This window comes from Ambystoma mexicanum, chromosome 12 (genome assembly GCF_040938575.1).
Source record: "Ambystoma mexicanum isolate Mex_15411 chromosome 12, UKY_AmexF1_1, whole genome shotgun sequence".
Classification (NCBI taxonomy): Eukaryota; Metazoa; Chordata; class Amphibia; order Caudata; family Ambystomatidae; genus Ambystoma; species Ambystoma mexicanum.
This window is the reverse complement of record NC_090936.1, coordinates 136,318,878-136,342,643: the sequence shown is the minus strand read 5'-3', so window position 1 is coordinate 136,342,643 and position 23,766 is coordinate 136,318,878. Positions and strand designations below refer to the sequence as shown.

Genomic DNA, 23,766 nt, shown 5'->3' with positions numbered 1-23,766 from the left:
TACTTAAGTTCATTTGTGAGAAGAAAGCACAATCAATCAATCTTCCTTGGACATTTTTTTCAAATGTGCTGAAGCCATTAAGTGACTGAAATGTGCCGCACAAAAAAATGAACATCACTTGGAAGAACTCCATCTGATGCAAAGCGAAAAGCAATATTAAGAGCTACTGATACACAACAAATAGCAGCACGATTTGCCGACCAGAGGACAAGTGCAACATCCTCCGGGGCACATGAGACACCAGAGCAAACTGAATCAAGACTTGCCGACAAGAAGATTTAGAGCAACATCCTACAGGGCACATGAAGAGCAGGGCAGTGCAATAACATATGTTCCCATTATTCCATTTGTTTTTTATCCCTACAATGACACGGAAACGTGAGGGCAAAAGCCCATAGAATTATTTGGCATCAGCCACTCACTCGTGTTACTAGCCACACTGAAGATTGTTGTGAAGAATAATATCTAACATATGACAATGAAAGTAAATGTCTGAAACAACAAGTGGGCATGTTTCGATTGGATAAGAATGTTAATGTGTATTTTTTACCTTTTAATTTTATTATTAATGTGTTTTTTATGATGGTATCTGAATAAAGTTGATGTATGTATTTGACTGACCTACTGTACCATTTTTTTATTTAATTAATATAAAGGTACAGGAAGTATTCCGGGACTTTTCCCATGGCCTAGTTGTGTAAAAGCTAGGTAGCTATCTGTGGATAATGTTTGTTACGACAGTAGGCTTGATCTTTTGGATTTGGGCCTCTACGGGCAAAAACATCCCTTGTAGGGAGTACATTAAAACGGAAACTCAGCAGAGTGTTACGGGCAGATTCATTATGGAAACGATATAAATATGGGTACTAATGAGCCCATATTCTTGTGATTCATACTTTAATGACTCAATGATCTATATGCATGCATTTGTTCAGTAGTTGTAGTACAATCAAGTCTATACAGGGCGATTTGGACACAACCCAATTTCATGAAAAGATCATTCTTGGAATAGCCCAACCCCTGGACTAACCCCAAACAAGACACAGCAAGTTGTTTCACGGTACCACTCCTATTTTGTTACAATAATTTCCACATCTATGTGAAGAGGCCATTTTGGGGGATTCATATTCTTTTGGAACAAAAGAAGTAATTTCCAGTTTGCTCTTACTACCAAAGATTTCAAGCACAATTCATATCGCAGAAACGAATCAGAGTGCAATACAGTAGCCTCTGAGCCCGTTGCCATACAAGGGCCTCAAATTGATACCATTTTTCTAAAACCCAGGGTTGCATCATGTCAAACCCATACAGAAGTGTGCACACATTTAAAATGATATATTTGTTATTAATCTTTCTCATCTGACCAGCCAGGACAGTTGCTTTATTCCTTAAAAAATCCCACAGAATATGCTTTGCCGGTTTACCCAATATTGGGAACCCTAATTAGACCATATTCTCCAGCATGGGGTCTGGCATGGATTCACATGCTCATGAATATTCCTTGTCGTCAGGCTGGCAATCCTCGGTAAAGAAAAAATCAGTATCAGTTTCGTTTCTGATCTGTCTTCCTTAGTAGTAACCAATCACTGGTCTCTGGGTCATACTTCCCCCGGCCAATGACTGCCCTCTCCGTAAGCCCCGCCTCTGGCAGCCATCCTCGGATTTTTACTGCACGGTCAAGTGTTGGGAGTCCTTGTGTTTAGCTCTCCAGCTTTTTGCTGCGTTTTCACACTTTTTCAAAGAGATTTTCTAATTTTTCGGTCAAATAGAGCCTCAAGCTCCACCGTTTCTACATCCGATCAACGGGGACCCGTTTCAGATTTTTCTATGCCCCTCAAGGGTGAAGTTTTCATCGAGTTACGCTTCTTGGAGGAGTCCAGAAGTTTCTGTGGCCTACCGGGACGACGCCAGACATGGCCCAGGAGAAAGGAAGCTCGACGCCCGGAAAGCTGTTCAGGGTTTGCCCTGGATGCCAGCTGCAGAATGTGTTCAAAGAGAACAAGCATTCGAAGTGCATCTACTGCCTTCATGAGGACAAAACGCACGAGGAGAAGGACACTGAGTTTTGCGGGAACATGTTGGAACGGACCATCAAGGATCGACATCAACGTCTCTCCAACTGGCTGGAAGGAAAGAGCCCGTCAGGTGAGAAGAAGAAGAAGTCTGAGCGGTCTTCTAAGTCCTGTGAGGGCGCCCCAGCGACGGGGGCCCAACAGAAGGCAAAGCACCGGGAGCACCGAACGGTCGGGCTCCTCGGCTGCCAGGCAGGGCGCACCCTCTCCAGCACCATCAGCCAAGAGCCAACGCTCAGGGAAGAGGAAAGCAGAGAACCCGGCGGAGCTTCTGAAGAGGCCCCGGTCGTTCTCGAAGGATCCAGCCAAGGGGGACCGAGGCGGTGACCCTCCACCCAAGGTGAAGGCCACAGGCCCGCCGAAAGCGGTGAAGGGCTTGATTCACCCGGCTAAGGCCTCTATCGAGGAAGTCGCGGCGACCCTGGCGCAGCCTGGGGAGGCTACACCAGTGGAAGCGACCTCGGGGCCCAGAGTTTCTCTGCCACTGCGGAGGAATGCCTCTTTCAGGTCCATCGAGAAGACCCCTGTGAAGACCTCGGCGGAAAAAGATGGGGGGGGGCTGGTGGCCATTGTGGACACGGACACAGCCTCCGAGGAGGAACTGGTCGAAGTCTTGGAGGGCCTCGACAAGGGCGTCGAAGAGGCCCGGTCCCACGGGAGGGATCCCGATGAAGGGGACGACTAGAGCAAGGGCGACGCCGGCGAGGTTCCTATTCAACCGTCGCTTCCGGAGCCGCAGGACAACTCGGCGGCCATTTTGTTGGCAATACAATCCTTATGTTTGGAGATAAGGACGAGATTGCCCGTACCACCGACGGAGGAGCCGGAACCAGGCCCGACGGAGGAGCCAGAGCCAGGCCCGTCGAAGTCCCCGAAACAAGAGAAGACAGACCCATCCAGCCCCGACTTTTCAGCCCTCGAGGCCTGCTCAACCTTTGCCCATGTCCCCCGTACCTGGGGATGACACGGGAACGGACACGACCACGACGGGTACGGATGACGACGGCGATGACGACAGGACAGAGTTCCCATCGCCTCCAGCCCGGGTATCCCCACATACCTTATATTGGTGGGGGACCATCGAAGACCGTGTGTATTAGTCGGGCAGGTGGTGGTGGGTGTCAGTGGGAAAATCTCGTATTTTGAAATGTTTATTTTGTATCCCGAGTATACTGTGAATTTATTCATGACTATGGATTGGGTGCTTCCGGCCATCCTTATACCTCTCTGCCCCTGTTCCGGTCTGACAGCGACGGCTACTGGCTCAATAGTGAGGGCGAATAGAATAGGGGAGAACGGGCAGCCTTGCCTTGTGCCTCTACCCAAGCTGAAGCTGTTGGATAAAGTGTGATTAGTGAGGACCTTCGCTTTCGGAGAAGCGTATAGTATTTTGATACATCGGATAAAGTATGGACCTAATCCAAATTTCTCAAGTACTGCAAACAGGTATGCTCAGGAGACCGAGTCGAAAGCCTTTTTGGCATCCAATGACACAGCAGTGCTTGAGCCTCAGGTATAATCTGCGCCATAACTCCGAACAATCTGCGCAAGTTTAACGCTGTGGATCTTGTCGGGATGAAGTCACATTGATCGGGGTGAATTAAGGTTGTCATCTTGGGGAGTAATCTAGTTGCGAGTACTTTGGTGTATATTTTGGCGTCTTTGTTGATTAACGAAAGAGGACGATAGGAGGACATTTCGTGGGAGGGACGCCTAGGTTTCAATAACACTGTAATGATTGCCTCTCTCATTGTGTCTGGGAGCGAGCCACTCGTCGTTGCTTCCTCCCATACTAGAGACAGGATTGGGGAGAGTTCTGAGGAGTATTCCTTTTACAATTCTGCACCCAATCCGTCCGAACCCGGGGCTTTTCCAGGCATCGGTGATTTAATTGCTTCAGCAATTTCCTCGCTGCTTATCGGTTGTTCAAGAGCCAAGATATTGTCTAGTTACAGTTTTGGGAGTGTGATACTGTCTAGATAACCCTCAGTTCTGTTTCATGTTGTGGTTTGAATACAGGTCAGTGTAAAATTTGGTAAATTCTGCGTTTATCCCTTCTTCCTCATTTATAACTTTCCCAGTTCCCGTTATAACACTTGTGATTGGAGTGCGGTTTTGTTCGCTCTTTAGTAGATAGGCTATTAGGTGTCCTTATTACCATCTCCATACCTGCGTGCTCTGATGGGTGCAATCATGTACTGCTGTTCCCTTGTTGCCAATTCATTCAATTTCAAAAGGAGAATATTGATTTTGGCTCGGGTCCCCTTATCGTGTGTTGTGCTGTAATCAATTTCATTTTCAAGTGTTTTTAGGTGCTTTTCTGTTTCTGTTAGTTCAGATCTGACTGTTTTTATAAGCCCCGTTGTTTTGGACATTATGGCCCCCCCTTATCCACACTTTGAAGTTTTCCCATATTGTCGACCAATTGTCCGCTGATCCTTTCTTTATACTAAAGAATCTACAATTTCCGCATGTAGTGACTCTACCACATTTGGGTCTTTAAGAATGTTTGGGGGCATTCTCCATCTTTTAACTGGGGGTTTAACGTTCTGTATTGTTACCTCTATAGTGACTGGGGAATGGTCAGATAGTGTATGGGGGTGGATGTCATAGTGATTTACCAAGTTGGCCAAATCGGAAGAGATAAACCAATAATCTATCCTTGACTCAGTATCCTGTGCCAAAGAGTAGAACGAATACAGTCTCCATTGGGTGTAAAACTCTCCATGCATCAACAAGGGCTAATTGTGCTAAGGCCTGATGTAAAACAGTAGCTGATCTGGTGAGATTCCTCTGCCTGTCGGAGGACCTATCAAGAGACACATCAAGTATGGTGTTGAAGTCTCCTCGCCACAGTATGCATGCATTCACTGCCAAGCCAATTTCAGCAATCACATTTACCAAAAAATCAGGATCATCAGTATTCAGCCCATAGGTATTCACTAGGATCAATTCCTTGCTCGACACTCTGCCCCATATGATCACATATCTACCTTGTGGGTCAATTTTACTTTTCTCGGTTTTAAAGCCCAATGAGGGGTGTATCAGTGTGAGGACTCCCCTGTTCTGAGATGAATATTCAGTATAATATCTGTTGTTACCCAATTGCCGTAAAATACAATTTTTAACATTATGTAATGCGTGTGTTTGTTGAAGCATCGCAATTTGGGGGTGATGTCTGTTAATGTAAGCCCCGACTTTGCTGGATTTTGATCTGTTATTAAGCCCGCAGACATTCCAGGTGAGCAGTTTAAGCTTCAGCCCTGTGCCTAGTTTTACATGTCATGCCATTCATTTATGATCAACTAACACATTAAGAGGGGAGTGGTCCCACAGTATGGTACAGCTTGTGATGGTGTGATCGCAATTTTTAAACATTTCAACTTTGACTCCTGGTGCACAACGGGGAAACTCTCAGGTGGTTGTCTCATTCTTCCAACAATATAGCATGTCTCTGTCTGTCCCATGCCAAATCCCCTTTCTCCAACATCCCAAAAAACAATGTTCTGCGCTCTGTTACCACCCCTGCCCTCACCATCAACCCCAATATGATGATGACCCCACATTGTTAACTTGTGGAACTTCCCGTGTAGCCGAGCGCATCTCATCCGGCTAATAACCATTTTAGAGACAGCGCCCTCCGGTCACCTATTATTACACAGTTAAGTTAGTAAAGGATATTGTGGTGCTGCCTTCAGTCGTTGGGATTTCTCATCTCGCCCACTGGTTGTTGGAGGTCATTTTGATCCAGGTCACCCCTTCGCAGTGGCAGGGGGATGGATGCTTCTATATAGGCCATTGCCGCTGACAGAGATTCAAAGAAGTGTGCACGGCCGCCATGTTGTATTTGCAGTTTTGCAGGAAACAGCAGGGCGTATGGAGCCTTCCTCAGTCTGAGTTGTTTTTTAAACAACTCGTATGATCTCCTTTGAGTTTGGACTCCTGCTGCGAAGTCGGGGTAAATGTGGATATTGTCGCCACTGTGACGCAGAGAGCCCATTTCCCTGGCCATTGTAGCGCTGCATCTCTGTCTCTGTAGTTTAGCAGGGAAAAGGAGTCTTCGCCAAACAGGGATTTCAGTAGCGATTGAATATGAGGTTCCATTGGGCCCTTGCAAAAGGACTCGGCGAGTCCAACTATTTGTATTTTATTGCGCCGCAGAGCTTGTTCATCTCTCCTTTCAGAAGGGTTTTGTCGTGGGTATTTTGATTGAGTCCTCATTAGAACCAATTCTGTTTTCTGCCTCCGTAATTCTGGCACTCTCTTTATCGACACAGGCCTTGAGCAAGCAGATTGTCGCGACGATATCGTCTAGTTTAACATTTACCACTAGGAATCCATTTTGCACTGTAGTGAGGAGATGGTCGAATTTGGTGTCATCTGAGGAGGCGACGACTGAAGGACCCGTGACACCAATCGGGGTCTGGGAGCTTGTGTAGGAACCCATTGGGCCCGTCTTCTTATTCTTCGCACTGTTTCTTCCTGGCATTTCACGAGTATCACCAGCGTGTGTGAATGGCTGTCTAGTTGGTCAGATCTGTCTGGTTGGTCAGATCTGTCTGGTCAGTACCCTGGGTGGGTTCACCAACATCAGAATATGTTCACGTATTTGCAGGAGATACGTAGCTGAACACGGGGCCTGCTCCCGAATGTTGTTTGCGTCGTTATCTGTGTTATATGGATTCCGCGGAATCTGCTGTGCTTAGCCTGGCATGCCCAATGTTCGACACTGTACCATGTATGTTGCAGCCCACACCCTGTGTTTTGTGGGAACTGAGCAGCTTTAAGACTGCCTATGTTGTTGTTTCTATTATTTGAGCCTTTACTTCATGTGCAATCTAGTTGCCTCAAAGGATGGACTGTGACCTCCAGCGTATCTTGATGTCCCAATCTGCAGATCAACAGAGAATGGCGACTTTCTCATGAAGGGCTCCCTTATGTCGTGCTGGCTGGCTTGCCGGTCCGTGGTGGAGCCGTGGTGTAGTTGGCTATGGCCCTGGTCTGGGTGGCTAATAGGTTAGCTGTAAGCAGTCCAATAGGCAGTGGTGCATGAAGTATGCTGACCATGTGCTCAGAAGCTAGATGGTCCACGTGTGATTCGTGTCCTTCTGGCGTTAAAAATTGTGCCATGCGCCGTTTCCGTATGATGTGCGGCCCAGAATGCAACAATCCGCTCCGGTATACTGTAAGGATCTGGAGCTCAATCTTCGAGCCTGTTGTTAGGCAGAATTATATGCATTACCCTTTGGGAACACCACACACAATTAAAACTACAAGTGACAGTACAATTTCACCTTTGGTATAAGCCTGTACTACACAGATAAAGTGGTAGCAGTAGCAGAGCATCCCGACTTCTCTCAAGAGTAAGTCAGCAGTATCAAATAGTTACACAAAGGACAGCAATTACTATGATTACTATGATTCAGGCAAACACTGACTTAAGGTTTTCAAGTAAAAGATTATACATTTATTTCACTGTTCAGTTGTATAACATTACACTATTATAATCAAGTTAAAAATCACAATCTTAATACACCACACCACATCCCTTAAATTCCAGACAAGTTAAGCTCACAAAATGAAGTGTGAGCAAAATGGCACTCCCGCAATTTAAAAGGGAGGGAAAGTTTAAAGTTCATAAATATTAAATCACACCAACAGGTAAGTAATCAGGGCAATTGAACAAGAAGAACCACAGTGATAGAATCAGGTAGAAAAGGCTTAGGGCCAAAGTCAATGTTAGGGAGAATTCTCTGTTAAGGCTAATTTCCCAAACCTAGTGAGTCCCCCAGCAGCTTTGCTGGATTTTTGGGGTTTGTTTTTTTCTCCTGCTAAGAGTGAGACTATTTTTCTCCCACTCTTAGACATGATTTGAGATATCCTTTGACTTTGTAATGTGTTTTATGGGCTATGGGGTCTTTTACTCCATAGGGCTTCATGTGTTTTTGGTATGTATGTTATACAGCACCCTCCGTGCCTTAACACAGGGGTGTCATAGTGACCCCCAAACAAAGACTCCGTACCCTGGGACTGACTACTGTCTCCCAGGTCATGTAAAGTCACCATTGGCTTTACTAGTCCTAAATTGTGAACAGAACCAGTACAAACCATCATATTGTGGGCGTACCGGTAGGGGCAATTCGATTGCCCCTGGGTCTGTTGTTCGAGGGGGCACTGTCCAGTCCCCCTTGAGCGAGTTTTGGCTGGTGGCAGTGGATACTACTTTTTATATTCGACCGCGAATATATTCCTATGGGATTTTCCCATTGTTCGAGGCTAATACTTTTTGACATAGCCTCAAACATACCGCCGGTTTATTTATTTAATATTAATTCACCGGTTGGTATTTTTTGCAGGAACTCGGTTCCAAAATGGCGTTTCTGTTCGCTTCTGTGACTCCAACCCGAAGTTGAGCCCTTTGTTCCACTTTTGGAGGGCTTCTGCATAGAAGCCCTCCAAAGTGGTGCCACTCTGTCTGGGTACCACAGGGGGTATGGGAGGAGGTTTAGGCACCCTGGACTGAGTTGCCTCGGTACCTCAAGTCGCACTATTGGGTGATTGGCCCAGTGGTGAGCCGTCCCTGGTCACTACTTAGCATGTTTGAGTGACAGCTAGGACTGATGAATGGGGGTTTTCTGCATAAAAGCGGGGCTTTGGGGACTGGGACTTCAGACATCGCCACAGGACCAAAGAATCCGAAGAGGGAGAAGCTGAGCCGACCTGCAACGACGACACCACCGGTGGAGCCCTGCCGAACCGACTCACTACTTCTTCCAACGACAGAGGAGATCTTCATCCTGAAGAGTCTTCGTCCTTGACTGGTGGGGATAACCAGTTTGCCCGCCTTCCCGGATCATCTTGTGGCCGCCTTGCCTTTGCCAAGCACCCCGGCAACCGGGATACCACATTTTACCACTACCGCGAATAAAAGGGTAGTACCTTTTAAACCGGAGAACTCCGCGGCTGGTTTCTTCCCTGGCAGTGCAATGACCTTCAGCTTACCTCCACTTCGAGATCTTCTCTTCCTCTGGACGACGCCACGACTTGCATCCACTGCCAGGAACAACTGCCCCCGCTGTAGGATTCTCTCCACTTTCAAGATACTGTGTCTGCCTGGCCTCCCTCGCAACGGTTTGTGTGGGGTGTCTCGTAAATCCTCATTTTACCACTTACTTGGGTTGGCCCTAGGCTGGCTAACTGAACTTTTCTGAGCTGAACTGATTCCTTTTTAAACTCTCTGCAAGACTTTCCAAACCTTTTAAACTGTGTGATCTTGGGCGCATTGGTGTTCTCCTCTCTCCAAGAGGGAGCCTGGCCACTGAACTTTTTGCTCACAAGTAGACTTTGACTTTCCTGCCTTGCTGAGTGCTTCTAAAGTATTGTGTTGTGTGCTGTTCCTAATTTCTGCCTTTTCCCTCCCTTTTTCTTAACTTATTGGAGTGCCATCTTTAGTTAAGTGCTCACCTCTGTCTGGAAATAAGTGGTGTTAACTAAGACTTGTCTAATAAGGAATAAGGGATGTATATATATTAATAGTGACTGTGTTTTTAAACTTGCTTACAATAATAGTGCTAGAGTGCCTCTAAGTGTGTCTTTAAATAATTATATACTTGATCCAAAAGCTCTGTTCAGTTTTTGTTTGTGATACTGTGCTTTGGTACCTATCTTGTATAATCTATATACTGCCTAACTCTTCTTGAGAGAAGTCTGGCTGCTCAGCCACAGCTACCAGGTAAATCTGGGTGGTACAGACTGCTACCAATTGGGTTTACTGCCAACACCTGTAGTGTTAAGCCTGGTTGCAGTGGTGGTCCTAAGGGAACTGCACAGGTTTTTGCCTAACAGTCAATGGGTCAAAAGTCTTTTGCTCAAGATCACACAGTTCAGGGTAATTCGCGGTAAAGTTTGTGGCACAGATTACGGACGAGGTTGGTTGATAGAAAAGTTACTTCGAAGAGAAGAGAAGGACAAGCCCTCGGATTGGAGAAATATTTCAACCGCTTTCACTGCGGTTAAACGAAACGGACAACCGGATTTACACAGTACCTTAAAACGGAGAGGGAGCTGTAGCTGAGGCGGACGTTCCTGGCGGTTCCTGCAGGCTCACGGTTCCTGAAGCGACTGTCGGGCTGACACGAAGTAGGAAGTTGGAGGGTCCTGCGCCACCCAGGGGAGAAGCCAGCAGCAGAGCAAAACAACAAATATAAGGTGTGCTCCTTAAAACCCAAGCAAGGTACGCCCTTCCTGGCTATCCAGCCCACTGTAGCTCTGCACAGCGAATTTGACAAAAGGAGGGGTCCTGGGTTGCAGTTTGGGCAAACTGATTGGTCCCACCAGCTCAAGGGAAGAAGTTTCCTGGAGGATCTTATCTGTCGTCGGTTTCTGAAGATTCGGACCTGCAGCAGAGCTTCACCGGGCGGTTCAGTCGTTGTAGGGGACCTCTTCTGTCAGCTCCTTGTTGGTGCTTGCGTTCCAGTGGCGACTCTGTCTTTCCAGTCCCAGAGACCTGCTTTTTATGCAGTGTTCCCCCATTCATACAGCCTGGCCATCAATCACACAGCAGGGTGGCTGTCCTCAGCCAATCAAACAGGAGTGCGACTTGGGTTACCAAGGGAACCCATGGCAGGGTTCCGAAGACCCCTCCCTCACACCCTGCCTACGTAGACTTTCAGGCGCCTTAAAGAGGGCTTCTGTGCAGAAGCCCGCGAAAAGACAGCGAACAAAGGAATCATCCCCGGTTTGGCGCGCAGAGAAAAACACGAGAAAGACTTTAACAAAAAGAAATGGCGAATAAACCCAGCCGGAGCAAAAATTAAATGTATTTGGTCAAGCGGGTTTAATATTATAGCCTAAAACACTACCATGGTTATATAAGATAACCGCAGTAGAAAAGTTTGGGTAGTTACCACTGCCACCAGCCAAGTCTTGATGTAAAGGGAGCTAAAGAAGGGTCCAAGAGACACAGACAAAAAGGGATAAGAATCAACCCTTTCCAGTACTCCATGTAAGATGGGGTGTACTGGGTCTGTAGTTTAAAGTGACTAAAGCAAAGTTAATGGGAACTTTACCTTTTCTGGGGGACAGTAGTCAGCGCCAGAAAAATTGAGTCAATGGGAAGTCTAAAAGACAGCCCTGTGTCACTGCACTGAAGGTGCTGTGTAACACACATTAAAAATCTGAGGCCATGGAGTAGGTGAGGCTCCAGTGCTCAATATCACACAAAAAGTGAAAACACACACAGCAAAACACATGTAAGAGTGGGAAAAAGGCTCGCACTCTTTGCAGGTGAAAAAATAAATCCTAGAAATCCAGCAAAGCTGCTGAGGGACTCATTAGGTAAGGGAAATCAGTCATTTATGAGAATTCTCCCTAACACTCATTCGCCACGTGTGGGGGACCCCCAACCGCCCCCCAAACCCCCCCCCGCCTGCCGGCCTGTTGCACCCAGAGGCAGGCAGTTTGTACACACTTCGCCTGGGTCTCCGTTGATATCTGGTTATTTGTGGCGGTGTCTCGCAGTGAGTTGTAAGCCCATCCTCTGCTCAGGTAGGTTCAGGCAGGCTCCCCAGCCCCTCCTCCGATGTCCCTGTTGCTCCGTGGGGACTCTGGTGTTCCCGCTCGATAACCGCTCCAAAATATTTTGCGAAATATGGGTCAGATTTTCCTAGTTTTTCCTAGTTTCTTATCCCAGGGGGTGCGAGGGGTTGTAAGCAGGCAGCACCGCCAGTTTAGGTGGTTCAGATGGCTCCGATACTGGATTTTATTTCAGAAGGATTACTGGCGGAGAGGAGCTCAGCTAATAGGCGGCCATCTTTGTTGCGCGCAACAGCGCCCCCTCGTGAAGGGCTTTGTTTGACAGTCATAGATCTGGGACGAATGCAGCTATGGTAAGCTTTATGCAATCTCTGCATTTGCCTGAAGTAACCAAACCTTTAATTGGACAATAAGATCAACTTTATCTAGTACTTCCAAAAGATGTAAATGTTAGAATTGAGGATTTAATATTCATTTGTCTTGTTATTGAGTCTAGTATTTAATAATGTAATAATTTTGTGGTTGTTTTTTCTTTTTTCTTTCCTTTTTTCTTATTCCCCTTTTACTTATGTCCAATTGTTAAAGAGGAAAATAGGCGAATAGAATGAGACTGTGTTATTTTGTTTATTTTTTATTAGTTTGCTAATCGTGACACATGGAAAATGGGTTATTTCTTTTGTTTGATTAAGATTGTGAAACTTGCAAAAAATGTAAAGTTTTTTTTCGGAATATGATCTATAGGTGTTGTTTTGTAGGTTTAAATATTTTATTGTTCAAATGTTAATATTTTATATTTGAAAGGCTGTTTTTTCAGCTGTAACAAATATGTTAACCTTGTATTTTCAGGTAACTAGCTACATCAAAGAGCAGGCAAGAGAACAGTTTCAGATGCTTGTAATTTCTCTCAAGGAAGAATTCTACTCCAAAGCAGATGCCCTTATTGGCGTGTGCCCAGAGGTATGTTTTAAGCAGACTTCTATTGCAGTAAATAGTATTTATTTATTTTTATTTGTATAGCGCACTGAATCAATGGGGATCTGGGCGCTAGTAACACCTTATAACTAGTTTTAATGCAGCAGGTTCTTAATTAGACAGAATATTATTATTTAGTGTGTTGATAATACACAATCTTCCCTAGTCACATGGTTACCCTCACTTGTCTCTCAATATGAAACAAGCATTGGCAAAGCCAACAGTTTTGGTGTTTGTAGTTTATTGCATTTGGAGGCAGGGTTGGACTGCGTTATACAATTGTCTCGGGTACCAATGAAAAAGTGTCCCACAGGTGCAGATGGCAATTCATTCCTTTTGTCACTTGCATTTTCGGTTTGGGCATTGCCCTATAGGCCAGTCAAGCCTGCATGGAGGGGAGGAATGACTGCACACATCAGAAGAAAGTACAGTGTGGGAGGGAATGCAGGGCAGCTCTGGATAGGGTCAGTGAGGCACTTTGGCGGGGAGAAACAACACATAGATGGCAATATGAGGAAAAATAAAATCCAACAGATGAAAGGTAGGCCAGAAACAGTACACAGGAAGGAGCGACAGCACAAGGGGGGAGAAGGTGCAGTACAAGGTGGGTGAGGAACAGCACGAGGAAGGTCAAAGGACAGCACAAGGAAGTGACATCTAATGGTTGTATGTAGTATTCTAGCCTTTGGTTTTATTTGTCCTCCATTGTAGTTTTGATCTCAATGATATTTTGTAATAAGACCCACCTGTATGTTGTCAGCAGTACTGCACCTATCAAATGAACTAGAACCTGCAGAAGTCCTCACAACTTTTTTTTATTGGAGAGGTGAGGTACCACTAAAACATATAGGAGTCCTCATAAAACACCCAATTGAGATTGAAGAGGTGCAGTTCCACTGTCCACATACAGATGTGCTCATAAGAAATCACATTGAGATTGCGTTTGCGTGCCCGTGTCTGGTGGGTCAGTCCTAGTCCGACGCTCTTAGTACTAAGTCAATAAGTGCGTGAATCTACGGCAAAAGCTGAGAGCTCGACGTAAATTTGTTATATTTTCAACGGCCATCTTTGAACATATAAAGCTCCTGTTAGATGTATTGCAGCTTTTTTTATTTTATTGTAATCTGCATTTAAGCTAAACTTATTTTATGAAGGGCACTATCCTACCTTTAGTATTGTTAGTGTTGTTCATGAAGACTCTTTATATATTGAAAAATCATGGAAACACACAGGGAATGCAGCACTTAGTCATTACCGACAGTCCATGAATTCACTCGGTTGTGGCAAACGCCATCTTGGCCAGATCTACGTGCTTATCACCATTCCTAATGTCCCTGCCCGGATATGACTATCCTGTTGTGCCAGCGAGCTAGTGTGTTGCCTGCATTGATATTTTGAGCACTCCCATGCCTTTACTGATATTCAAAATTGCAGCACCCAAAGCAAATATAGCAAAAATGATTTCATTTTAAAATGTTCCATTAATTAGTTACAGTAGCTGTACCTCACTCACAAGAGTGCTGTGTGACCACAATTCCATGCTTAGCCTTTTCTGTGGGTATTGTCATAGCCCTTTGACATCATGTCACTGAGTGTCATACTAGCTTGTGATGTCTCAGTGGGGAGAGCAAACTGCCATACATTCTTAGGTATTGTATTTCTGACAGATGTAGCAATGGGATAGCCTCATTCAGGCCCCCTCTGTCTTTAATCTTAGTATCCAATCCTGTTCTTTCAACATCAACAGCCTGTTAATACCTCCTCATCTCGCTGCAAGCTTTACATGCTCGATGATAGTCCATCTGAAATCACTCTCTGAGTGAGACTTCTCCACGAAGTGTACAACTGTGGGAGTAGTTATTCTTTCAGTTCTTATACACGACTTGTTTTCCACAATACGTTGCCTGATCTTCCTGGCTGTAATGCCCACGTATCTAAGTCCACATGGGCATGTGATTAAATGGAGCACATTGTGTGTGTTACAATTTGTGAAACGATTTATGCTCCCACGGTTTCTTCCATCCAATGGATATTGTCTGACTCTGTGATGTTTGTGGGCGTACCAAACAGGTACCACATGGTGCATGGCCTGGCACCTGAGGTATCAACCACAGTGTGGTCTGTCTCGGTTCGTCTTGTGGGGTGCTGCCTGTTAGCTATTCACAAACTAGTCTCTCATATTTTTGCCTCGCTTTAGTGCGAAATTTGGGCAGCTATGTTGCTAATGCCCACATTTCACGAAGGATAAATGCGGTGCATTTGTTTTTTATTTTATTCACTAAAGAGGTGAGTTGCTCAGGACTGCTATGATATTATCTTCTCTCTGCGGATGTTGTTGCAGAGTCCCCTCACGTGGTATATTGCAAGCTCTCTTGCAGGCCTGTCGCACAGTTTTTTTCAGATATCCTCTCACTGGGAATCTTTTGTTGAGCTCTTTTGATGTGATTCATAATCATGGTGATTGGAATAGTCACGGCAGTAGCGCAGAAACTTTCAGAACAGAAGATTGAAATGGATTGTGTCCTCCCACTTATTCATCTTATGATATCTTCATTTCCAGCTTTAGCTGCTTCTGAAACTTTTTCTCAGCTGAGGGTGCTGTGTGTCAAGACGGTCGACTCAATGTCCCACGAGGGCTTCCATCTCGACTGACGTCATCGTCGAGTACATATTCCACGCGCAGCGCGCGTTTGCTGCAGTTCCTACAGAACTACATGACACCCTCCAGAATTTTGGGAGGGAGTCGACCAGCTCCTGCATTTGAACAGATCGACCAGACTGACCTATTGGACAAGGGTCCTCAATATGATCCCATTTTACAATTCCATGTGGCACTACAAAAAAAGGTTGCGGCCAACTGGGAGGCTCCAGGGTCCAGCCCGGCAGTAAATGAAAATGTGACCAAAAAATACAGGCCATCTAGTAGTGACCCTGGCTACCTGTTAATCCATCCATCTCCAGAAAGCCTTGTAGTGCTACATCTGCCTCTAAGCAAGCTGTGTTTCCAACCGTAAACCCTGACAGGGATGACAAACGCTTTGACTTCTGGGCAAAGAACATCTTTTCGCCTAGCAGCATGGCTTTCAAGTCTGCTAATTCCACATATGCCCTGGCAAAGCTTACATTCGCCCAGTGGGACTGCGATGGCGGCTGATCAGATCCCTGAGGGTGAGGAAAGAGACATCTTAATGAATCTGATAAGGGATGGCAAAGAGGCCATGTGGGAGCCTCTTCAATCAGGTTTGAACACTGCTGACTGGCCATGGCGCCAAACAGGGTCATAAGCAGATATGCGTGGTTGAGGAAGTCAGGATTTGCACCTGATGTACAACCCAGGTATCTTCACATGCCCTTTGACGGCTCTCATTTATTTGGAAATAAGGCTGATGAAAGCCTTGAAAGGCTGCAGACCTCAAAGGCAGCACCAAAGTCCTTAAGTGCCACAGTCAGGTAGCCACAGCCTTTTCATCCCAGTGGATCATCTTGGAGCGGTAGGTCTTTTCGCTACTACTACTCAGTTGGAAGAGCAAGAGGACAGGCTGGTCAAAGTCTCGTGGTGGACGAGGGAGAGGTGCAAAGCCCGCCCAAGCAGCGGCTTCTTTACCATCAGTCGCTGCTTCCGCCACCTCAAAACAGCTCTGAGGTCTTGACTCGCGACACCCCGGTGAGAGGCAGACTCTCACAGCATCTGAAAGAATGGCGATAAACAACATATTGTGGCAGATATTCAGAGGGACTGGTATGAGCCAAACCTCCAGGAGAGTATTTATAAAAAAAAATAAAAAGCAACACATTGTCTGACATGCCAAAGTTTGAGCAAAGAAAATGACATTGTGTACATTACTGCACCCTATAGGGCCATTCCGTGAACTGCATATGGATTATGCAGATATGGGGGACAGGTGCAATGGGACAGGAGGATAGCTCTTTGGCATCGCGCGGGTCTTGGAAGCAAGACCACGCTGAGCAAACACAGGTTTGAATCCTGAACCCGCGCGTGGAAGGAAAAAAGCACGTTATAAATGGCCTGCCCTTCCACAATGAAACTACCGCCTACATACCTACGGGTTGTGTGCTCTGTAAATAAATGCAAAAATAAATAAATAAAATATAGGTACCTTATTGTGTGGTGTCCCTTTTCAAGGTGGGTGGAGGCAGGACCATGTGCACACCCAGATGCAAAATCTGCAGCACGGTTACTGGTCAGAGAGGTGTTTCCACGATAGGGCGTGTGCGAAGTATTGAGATCAGATAATCGCACACATTTATTTAATGTGCTATTTCAACATGTCACAGCACTATTAGGCATAAAAAATTGAATGTGCTCAATTTACCATCCTCAGGCTAATGGTGTTTTGGAGAGGATCAATGGGCTTTTGAAGAGTAAACTGCCAACATTGTGTTCCACATTGAAGATAAACTGGGTGCACTGTTTGACCTTGGCCCTCTTCACTTTATGCACATACCCTAGTAAAGACCACCATTTGACACCACATGAAATAGTCACAGGCAGGTGCATGCAGACCCCTTTATCCCCTGTGAGGAAATGGTCAGATGCACATCAAGCAGCGACAGTACTAGGAGAAGAATTTAGGGATTATTTACCAACACTAACACATGCTGTCAAATATATCTCTGAACAGATTGTGCCACCCAGGAGCGCAGGACAGGACACACCGGAAGGAACAGCAACTGCAAATATATCTGACACAACTGGACCATTATTACCCGGGGAGCTGATCTACGTGAAAAATGTTCTGCGTAGATGGAACAATCCAAGATTTCAAAGCCCCTATGAGGTGGTGTTGTGTACTCTTCCCAAGGATTTAAAATATTAGGTACAACTCTCGAATATCCGAAGAGCACCTGAGATGAGGCAAAGCTCAATAAGGACCTAGCAACAGAAGAACAAATAAAAAAAAAATAACAAAAGATATCCATGCCAGGGTATTTGTTTTTCTTTTGTCTTTTTTCATTTTTTATTGTTCTTTTATCTTTTTTCAATTTTTTGAAGATCCAGAACCCAGTCGGCCCTGGTGAGAATAGGGTCTTCCTCCCCCTCCCTCTTTCTCCCAAGCCCGCCAAAAGACAGTGAACAAAGAAGGCGAACCTAGTTTGCCGCGCAAAGTAAGACATAAACCCAACCGGAGCCAAAAGAAAGACGATTTGGTCAAGCGGGTTTATGTTCGAGGCTAATATAATAGCCAAGAACAGTACCACGTTTATCTAATATTTATCTAATATAATCGCGGTAGAAAAGTTAAGGTAGATACCACCAGCCAAGTCTGAATGTTAAAAGAGCGAAACAATGCTGTAGGAGGTACAGATAAAAAGGGATACGAATTAACCCTTTCCAGTACTCCATGGAAGATGGGGTGTACTGGATCTGTGGTAGATTGACTAAGTAAAGTTATTGGTACCTTTACCCTTTTCTGGGGGACGGTAGTAACCTCAGAAATGGAGTTGAGGGTAGTCTCAAAGACAACCCTGTGCCACGGCACTGAAGGTGTTGTGTGACTACAAAAAGAACAGGGCTACTGAAGTGGTGTGATTAAGAGTCCATAATGACAAAAACACATAGCAAAACCCAGGTAAGAGTGGGGGAAAAGCTCTCACTCTTACCAAGTGGAAAAAAATAAACTCCAGAAGTCCAGCAAAGCTGCTGGGGGACTCACTAGGTGAGGGGAATTAGCCATAGATGGGAATTCTCCCTAACAGGCTCATGAAGTCACTTTGAATGGGGATTATCCTCCAGGACGCCATCAGGGAAGTTCTCCCTATGTTGCTAGCAGCACCACAAGCGCCTGCGCCGGCGCCCCCAGCATGGCACAGCCGCTGCCTCCGGCTCCCCAGCCGATTCCTCAGGCGGTTCCGTACCAGCCTCTGGCCACGCTCCCTGTACGCCAGCCTCCGGCGCCAGCTACTCCTCCACCTCTGCTGGATCCCCCCGATCCACAGGATACGGACGAGGATCCTGATGCGCCATCCTCTGCCAGGGCCTTTCACGAAGATCTTGCAGGGCTGGCAGAGTACCAAGGCCTACCCCAACCTGAGGTTGAGCAGCCGGCAGAGGGGGGTTCTGGCTGAAGTCCTCACACAACACCCCTCTGCCAAAACGGGGATTCCACTGCAAACCAATGTAGTCTCCCTGGCCAAGAAGGGTTGGCTCAAGCCCCACTCAGCCCAGCCGGTCAATCAACGCCTGGGATACACTCTTGCTCTCGGCCCATCCTCAGCCAAACTCCTCTGTGATCACTGCAGCATCACTATATTCCAAGCCTCAGTCGTCCTCCGCCTCCTCCTCTGCGGCGCTGCTGGGCGAGGAGGAGAAGATCTTGGAAACTCTATTCCAACGCGTCCTTCCATCTTCGTCAGGTAGATGTCATGCTGGCTGCCGCTAACCAAAGGTTATGGCGGGAAATTGCGGACTTCCTCCCGGAACTCCCTACTCCAGAGCCAATCGCGTTTTAAGGCGGGGCTGTCTGAGGCCAAGCTGGTGGCGCAGGACCTCATGGAATCCACCGTGGCCCATATTGACACCTCTGGCCGTGCCATCTGTATCGCCACGGACATGAGAAGGACAGCCTGGCTCCAGGTGACGAAATTCAACCCGGACGTCCAGGAATGCATATTAGATCTACTGTTTGATGGGGGTGGGGGACTCTTCCACTCCACCACGGACGAAGAGCTGGACAAGAAGAAAAACAGTTCCCAAACGGCCAAGTCTTTATCCATTTTGACAAAGACCACGGCCAAGTCGTACACCCAGTCTCAGCAGCGCTCCGACAGGGACGGTACGTACAGAGTGTTCCGCGGCTTCCAGGAATGGAGATCCAGGCAGCCGACCGCTCGCCGTCTCGGAACCGGCACAAGCAACAAAAAGAGGGTGGGGGAGTAAGGCCATTTTCCAGTACCCCTCCTCCGCGACAGCCTCCGAGGGAAAGAAGGCATGACACAACGCTTTGGGTCCACGTTTCTCCTGCGGGGGGGGGGGGGCAGGCTTGCTCTCCATACACATTTCTGGTGTCAGAATTTCGCAGACCCCTGGATCCTTTCCGTAGTATCCATGGGGTACCGCCTCCCTATCCCAGCCTCTCCTCCCCTCTACTCCCCCAGGTTGGGACAGCAACTCTTTTGGCGGAGATCCGGTCGCTCGTAGAGAGCCAGGCCGTGGAGGAAGTTCCAGCCTCCCAGCGAGGCTTGGGCTTTTACTCCAGGATTTTCACCATTCAGAAGAAGAACAAGGTGGGCCTGAGAGTTGTGCTGGACCTTTCCACCCTCAACCTTACCTACCCCTACAAAAATTCAAGATGGTTACGCCAGCTTTTATAGCGGAGACATTGTGCAAGGGAGACTGGATGTGCTCCCTGGATCTGAAGGATGTGTACCTACACGTTCCAATTTGGCAGCCCCATCATTCTTTCCTACGGTTCAGGATCATGGGCTACCATTTTTAATACAAGGTCCTTCCTTTTGGCCTCAACTCAGCCCTCAGGGTCTTCACCAGGCTAATGAATATTTGGCTGCCCTCCTGAGAGAGCAAGGCCTCCACATTTACCCATACCTCGACGACTGGCTCGTCAGGGCTACATCTCCGAAAGCAGTTCACCACTCTTCCCATGCCCTTATTAACACACTGCACGATCTGGGCTTCTTGCTCAATCTCAAGAAGTCGCAGCTGCTGCCCACGCAGGCTCTGACATTCTTGGGCCTCATCTGGGACACGTGCTCCAAGAAGGTATTTCTGTCGGGACTGCAAGATCTCGGCCATCAAGAGGGCCACCGCCCACTTCCTCAGCAGAGAGGTGACCTCGGCTTAGTGGTACCTGCATCTCCTGTGTCTCTTGACGGCGGTCCCATTAGCCGTCCCAGACACGAGACTGAGGATGATGAGGATTCATCTGTACTTCGCGGCCTCGTGGAACCAGGAGCAGGGCTCTTAATCCAAGATGATCAACGTTCCTCCATCTCTCCAACCAGACCTAACATGGTGGTCCAGGAACTGCAACCTACGGACGGGCAAGCCCTTCCGGCGCCCTCCCCGCAGGCCACCATCACCACAGACTCCTCGCTCGAGGGCTGGAGAGCCACCCTGGACGATCTCTCGGTCCACGGCACCTGGACTCGACAAGAGCAGGAATACCACATCAATTGGTTAGAGCTGAACGCCATCTGGCTAGCGCTCGGAGCATTCCTACAACTTCTCAGGGAAAAGGTTGTCCTCGTCAAGACACACAACTCGGTCAGCATGTACTAGGTCAACAAGCAGGGAGGCATCAGATCCCCGCCTCTGTGCAGACTGGTAATCAGCATGTGGGAGTGGGCCCTGGAGAACATCTACCTCACGGCAGTCCACCTCCCGGGGGAAGCCAACCTGGAAGCGGACAGGCTCAGCAGATTGGGAGCTGACAATTACTAGTGGCAGCTAAACAACCTCCTCATTCAGGAGATTTTCATCAGTTGGGGTCATCCCCAGGTGGATCTCTTTGCCACCTGGCACAACAGGAAGTGCCCTCAGTTCGCCTGCTGGCAGGTACAGGGCCCCGGCTCCCTTGGGGACACATTTCGGCTTCAGTGGAATGGCATGACGGCTTACGCCTTCCCACTCACTCTGCTGATTAAGAGTGATTTGCAAGATCAAAGTGTCTCGCCAGCTCAACATCTTTCGTATAGCTCCATGGTGGCCCTTGGTTTTCGGAGCTGCTCAGCCTCTCAGAGATGCCTCTGATTCACCTCCCGACGGGCCCAGCACATCTTCTGGTGCAGCAGGGGGCAGAGTCATCCTCCCCGCACCACAGAAATTAGCCCTGAGCAGGTAACCCTGCAGCACCTCAGACTCTCCCAGGCTAATATGGACATCATACAGGGCGCAAGGAACAAGGCTACCTGGGTCCAGTATAAGAGTAAATGGACCAGGTTTTGCCACTGGGCAGACTCCCCCTGGCATGTACTTTGGACGACGTGCTCTCCTTCTCGACGCACCTCGCCCACTCTGGGGTGCAGGTGGACACCTGCCGTACATACCTTGCAGCCATCAGGGCTTACAGGAACTCGGAGGAGGGGATTTTCTCCTCCTCCAATCGTATCGTCAAGAAACATTTGACGGGGCTCGTAAGGCTCTACCCACCCATCAAGAGGCATCACCCCGTGTGGGACCTTAACATAGTCTTGGGCGCCCTTGCGCACAAACCGTTTGAGCCAATGGCGTCTGCGGACATCAGGCTCGTCACCATCAAGCCGGCCTTACTTGTCGGCCTCACCTCGCCACGTAGAGTCAGCGAAATCCAGGTGCTGGTCGCCTCGGAACCATATACTACCTTTCACAAGGACAAAGTAGTCCTGCGGGGACACACAGCATTTCTGCCCAAGGTGCCGTCTGCTTTCCACTTGAATGAGGAAATAGTCTTTCCCACGTTCTTTGCAGATCCTAAGGACGAAGCACAGAGGGTGCTGCACTGCCTGGATGTCAGGCATGCCCTGAAATTCTACTGGGACAGGACTGAGGGCTTCCGCAAATCGGACACCCTCTTTTTCACTTTCGGAGCCTCTAGACCAGGCTATCAGGCCTCCAAGGCTTCCGTATCCCGCTGGATGGTCTCAGCCATCAAGGAAGTGTATGAGGGGCAGCACAAGCCACTTCTGGCCAACATGCACGCCCATGCGGTTAGGGCCAAGGCAACCACCAACGCGTTCCAGCTCCATGTCCCGTGGGAAGTCATAAGCAGGAAGGCCACTTGGGCCACTCCATCAGCTTTCTGCAAGCATTACTGTTTGGATGCCGGCACTAGATCTGATGCGGCTTTCGGACAGGCGGTTCCCAGGAACCTATTTGCTTAGGGAGGGTGTCCTCTCCACCCTGGGGCTACATTCAGTTGTATTTGCCCATGCAGTATGGAGAAAAGGGGACGGTACGTAAGAGTAATTATAAGTTGTTAGGGAGAATTCTCATTTCAGGCTAATTTCCCACACCTAGTGAGTCCCCCAGCAGCTTTGCTGTTGTTTTGCTATGTGTTTCCATCTGTTTTTGTGTGGACTCTGAAGTACACCACTTCAGTAGCCACCGTCTTTGTGTGTGTCACACAGCACCTTCAGTGCCGTGGCACAGGGTTGTCTTTGAGACTTCCCTCGACTCCATTTCTGAGGCGACTACCATTAACTTTACTTAGTCAATCTACCGCAGATCCAGTACACCCCATCTTCCATGGAGTACTGGAAAGGGTTAACTCGTATCCCTTTTTATCTGTACCTCCTAGAGCATTGTTTTGCTCTTTTAACATTTAGACTTGGCTGGTGGCAGTGGTATCTACCCTAACTTTTCTACCGCGATTATATTCGATAAACGTGGTACTGTTCTTGGCTATTATATTAGCCTCGAACATAAACCCGCTTGACCAAATCGTCTTTCTTTTTGCTCCGGTTGGGTTTATTCGCCATTTCTTTTTGTTAAAGTCCTTCTTGTGTTTTACTTTGCGCGGCAAACCAGGTTCGCCTTCTTTATTCACTCTCTTTTGGCGGGCTTCTGCTCAGAAGCCCTCCTGAAGGCGCCTGGGTGTCTAGGTGGGCTGAATGTGAGGGAGGGGTGTAGTCACCTCCTGTACAGGGTATCCTAGGAAAACCAAGTCCCACTTTGTCATGATTGGCCAGGGTAGTTGTCCGGGCTGGACAACCCCCCTGCTGGGTGATTGACAGCCAGGCTGCGTGAATGGGGGTTTTTCGCATAAAAGGCAGGTCTCTTAGGCTAGAAGTCAGAGAGTCGCCACTGGAACTACAAGGAACCGAAGAGAAGCGGAGAGAACGACGGCTGCTGCAACTACCCCGTCCCGGTGAAGCCCTGCTGCATTTCTGAGCGATCTGCCCTTCAACGACTCAGAGAAGATCCAGTCCGGAGTCTTCTTCCCTTGAGCTTGCTGGGGATAACCAGCTCATCATCTTCAGCCAGAGGATCCTCTTCCGTGGTCGAAATCGCTGCACACTGCTGTAGTGGTCTGGATAGCCACCTGAAGAGCCTCACCTGTTTTTAAGGTGCGCACCTTTTATTCCGTGTCGCTGCTGCCGGCCTCATCCCTGTGTGGTGCAGACCCCCTTCAGACATCCTTCCTTCTCGATGAAGCTCCAGGAATCGGGGGTCAGCGGGAAACCAACAGGAACAACTGCCAGGGCACCAGTTGCACCATTGGAACAAGGTACT

The 23,766-nt window shown here is 47.7% G+C and overlaps 1 protein-coding gene across 1 annotated transcript in view; it reads left to right on the top strand.

Annotated features, from left to right (window-relative positions):
* Positions 1-23,766, top strand: part of SMC1B (structural maintenance of chromosomes 1B) — a 2,377,846-nt gene that overhangs the window by 2,345,656 nt on the left and 8,424 nt on the right. Inside the window, exon 24 of the mRNA XM_069627687.1 lies at positions 12,453-12,563. Within this exon, the coding sequence (XP_069483788.1) occupies positions 12,453-12,563 (111 nt within the window). The remainder of the gene's footprint in view (positions 1-12,452; positions 12,564-23,766) is intronic.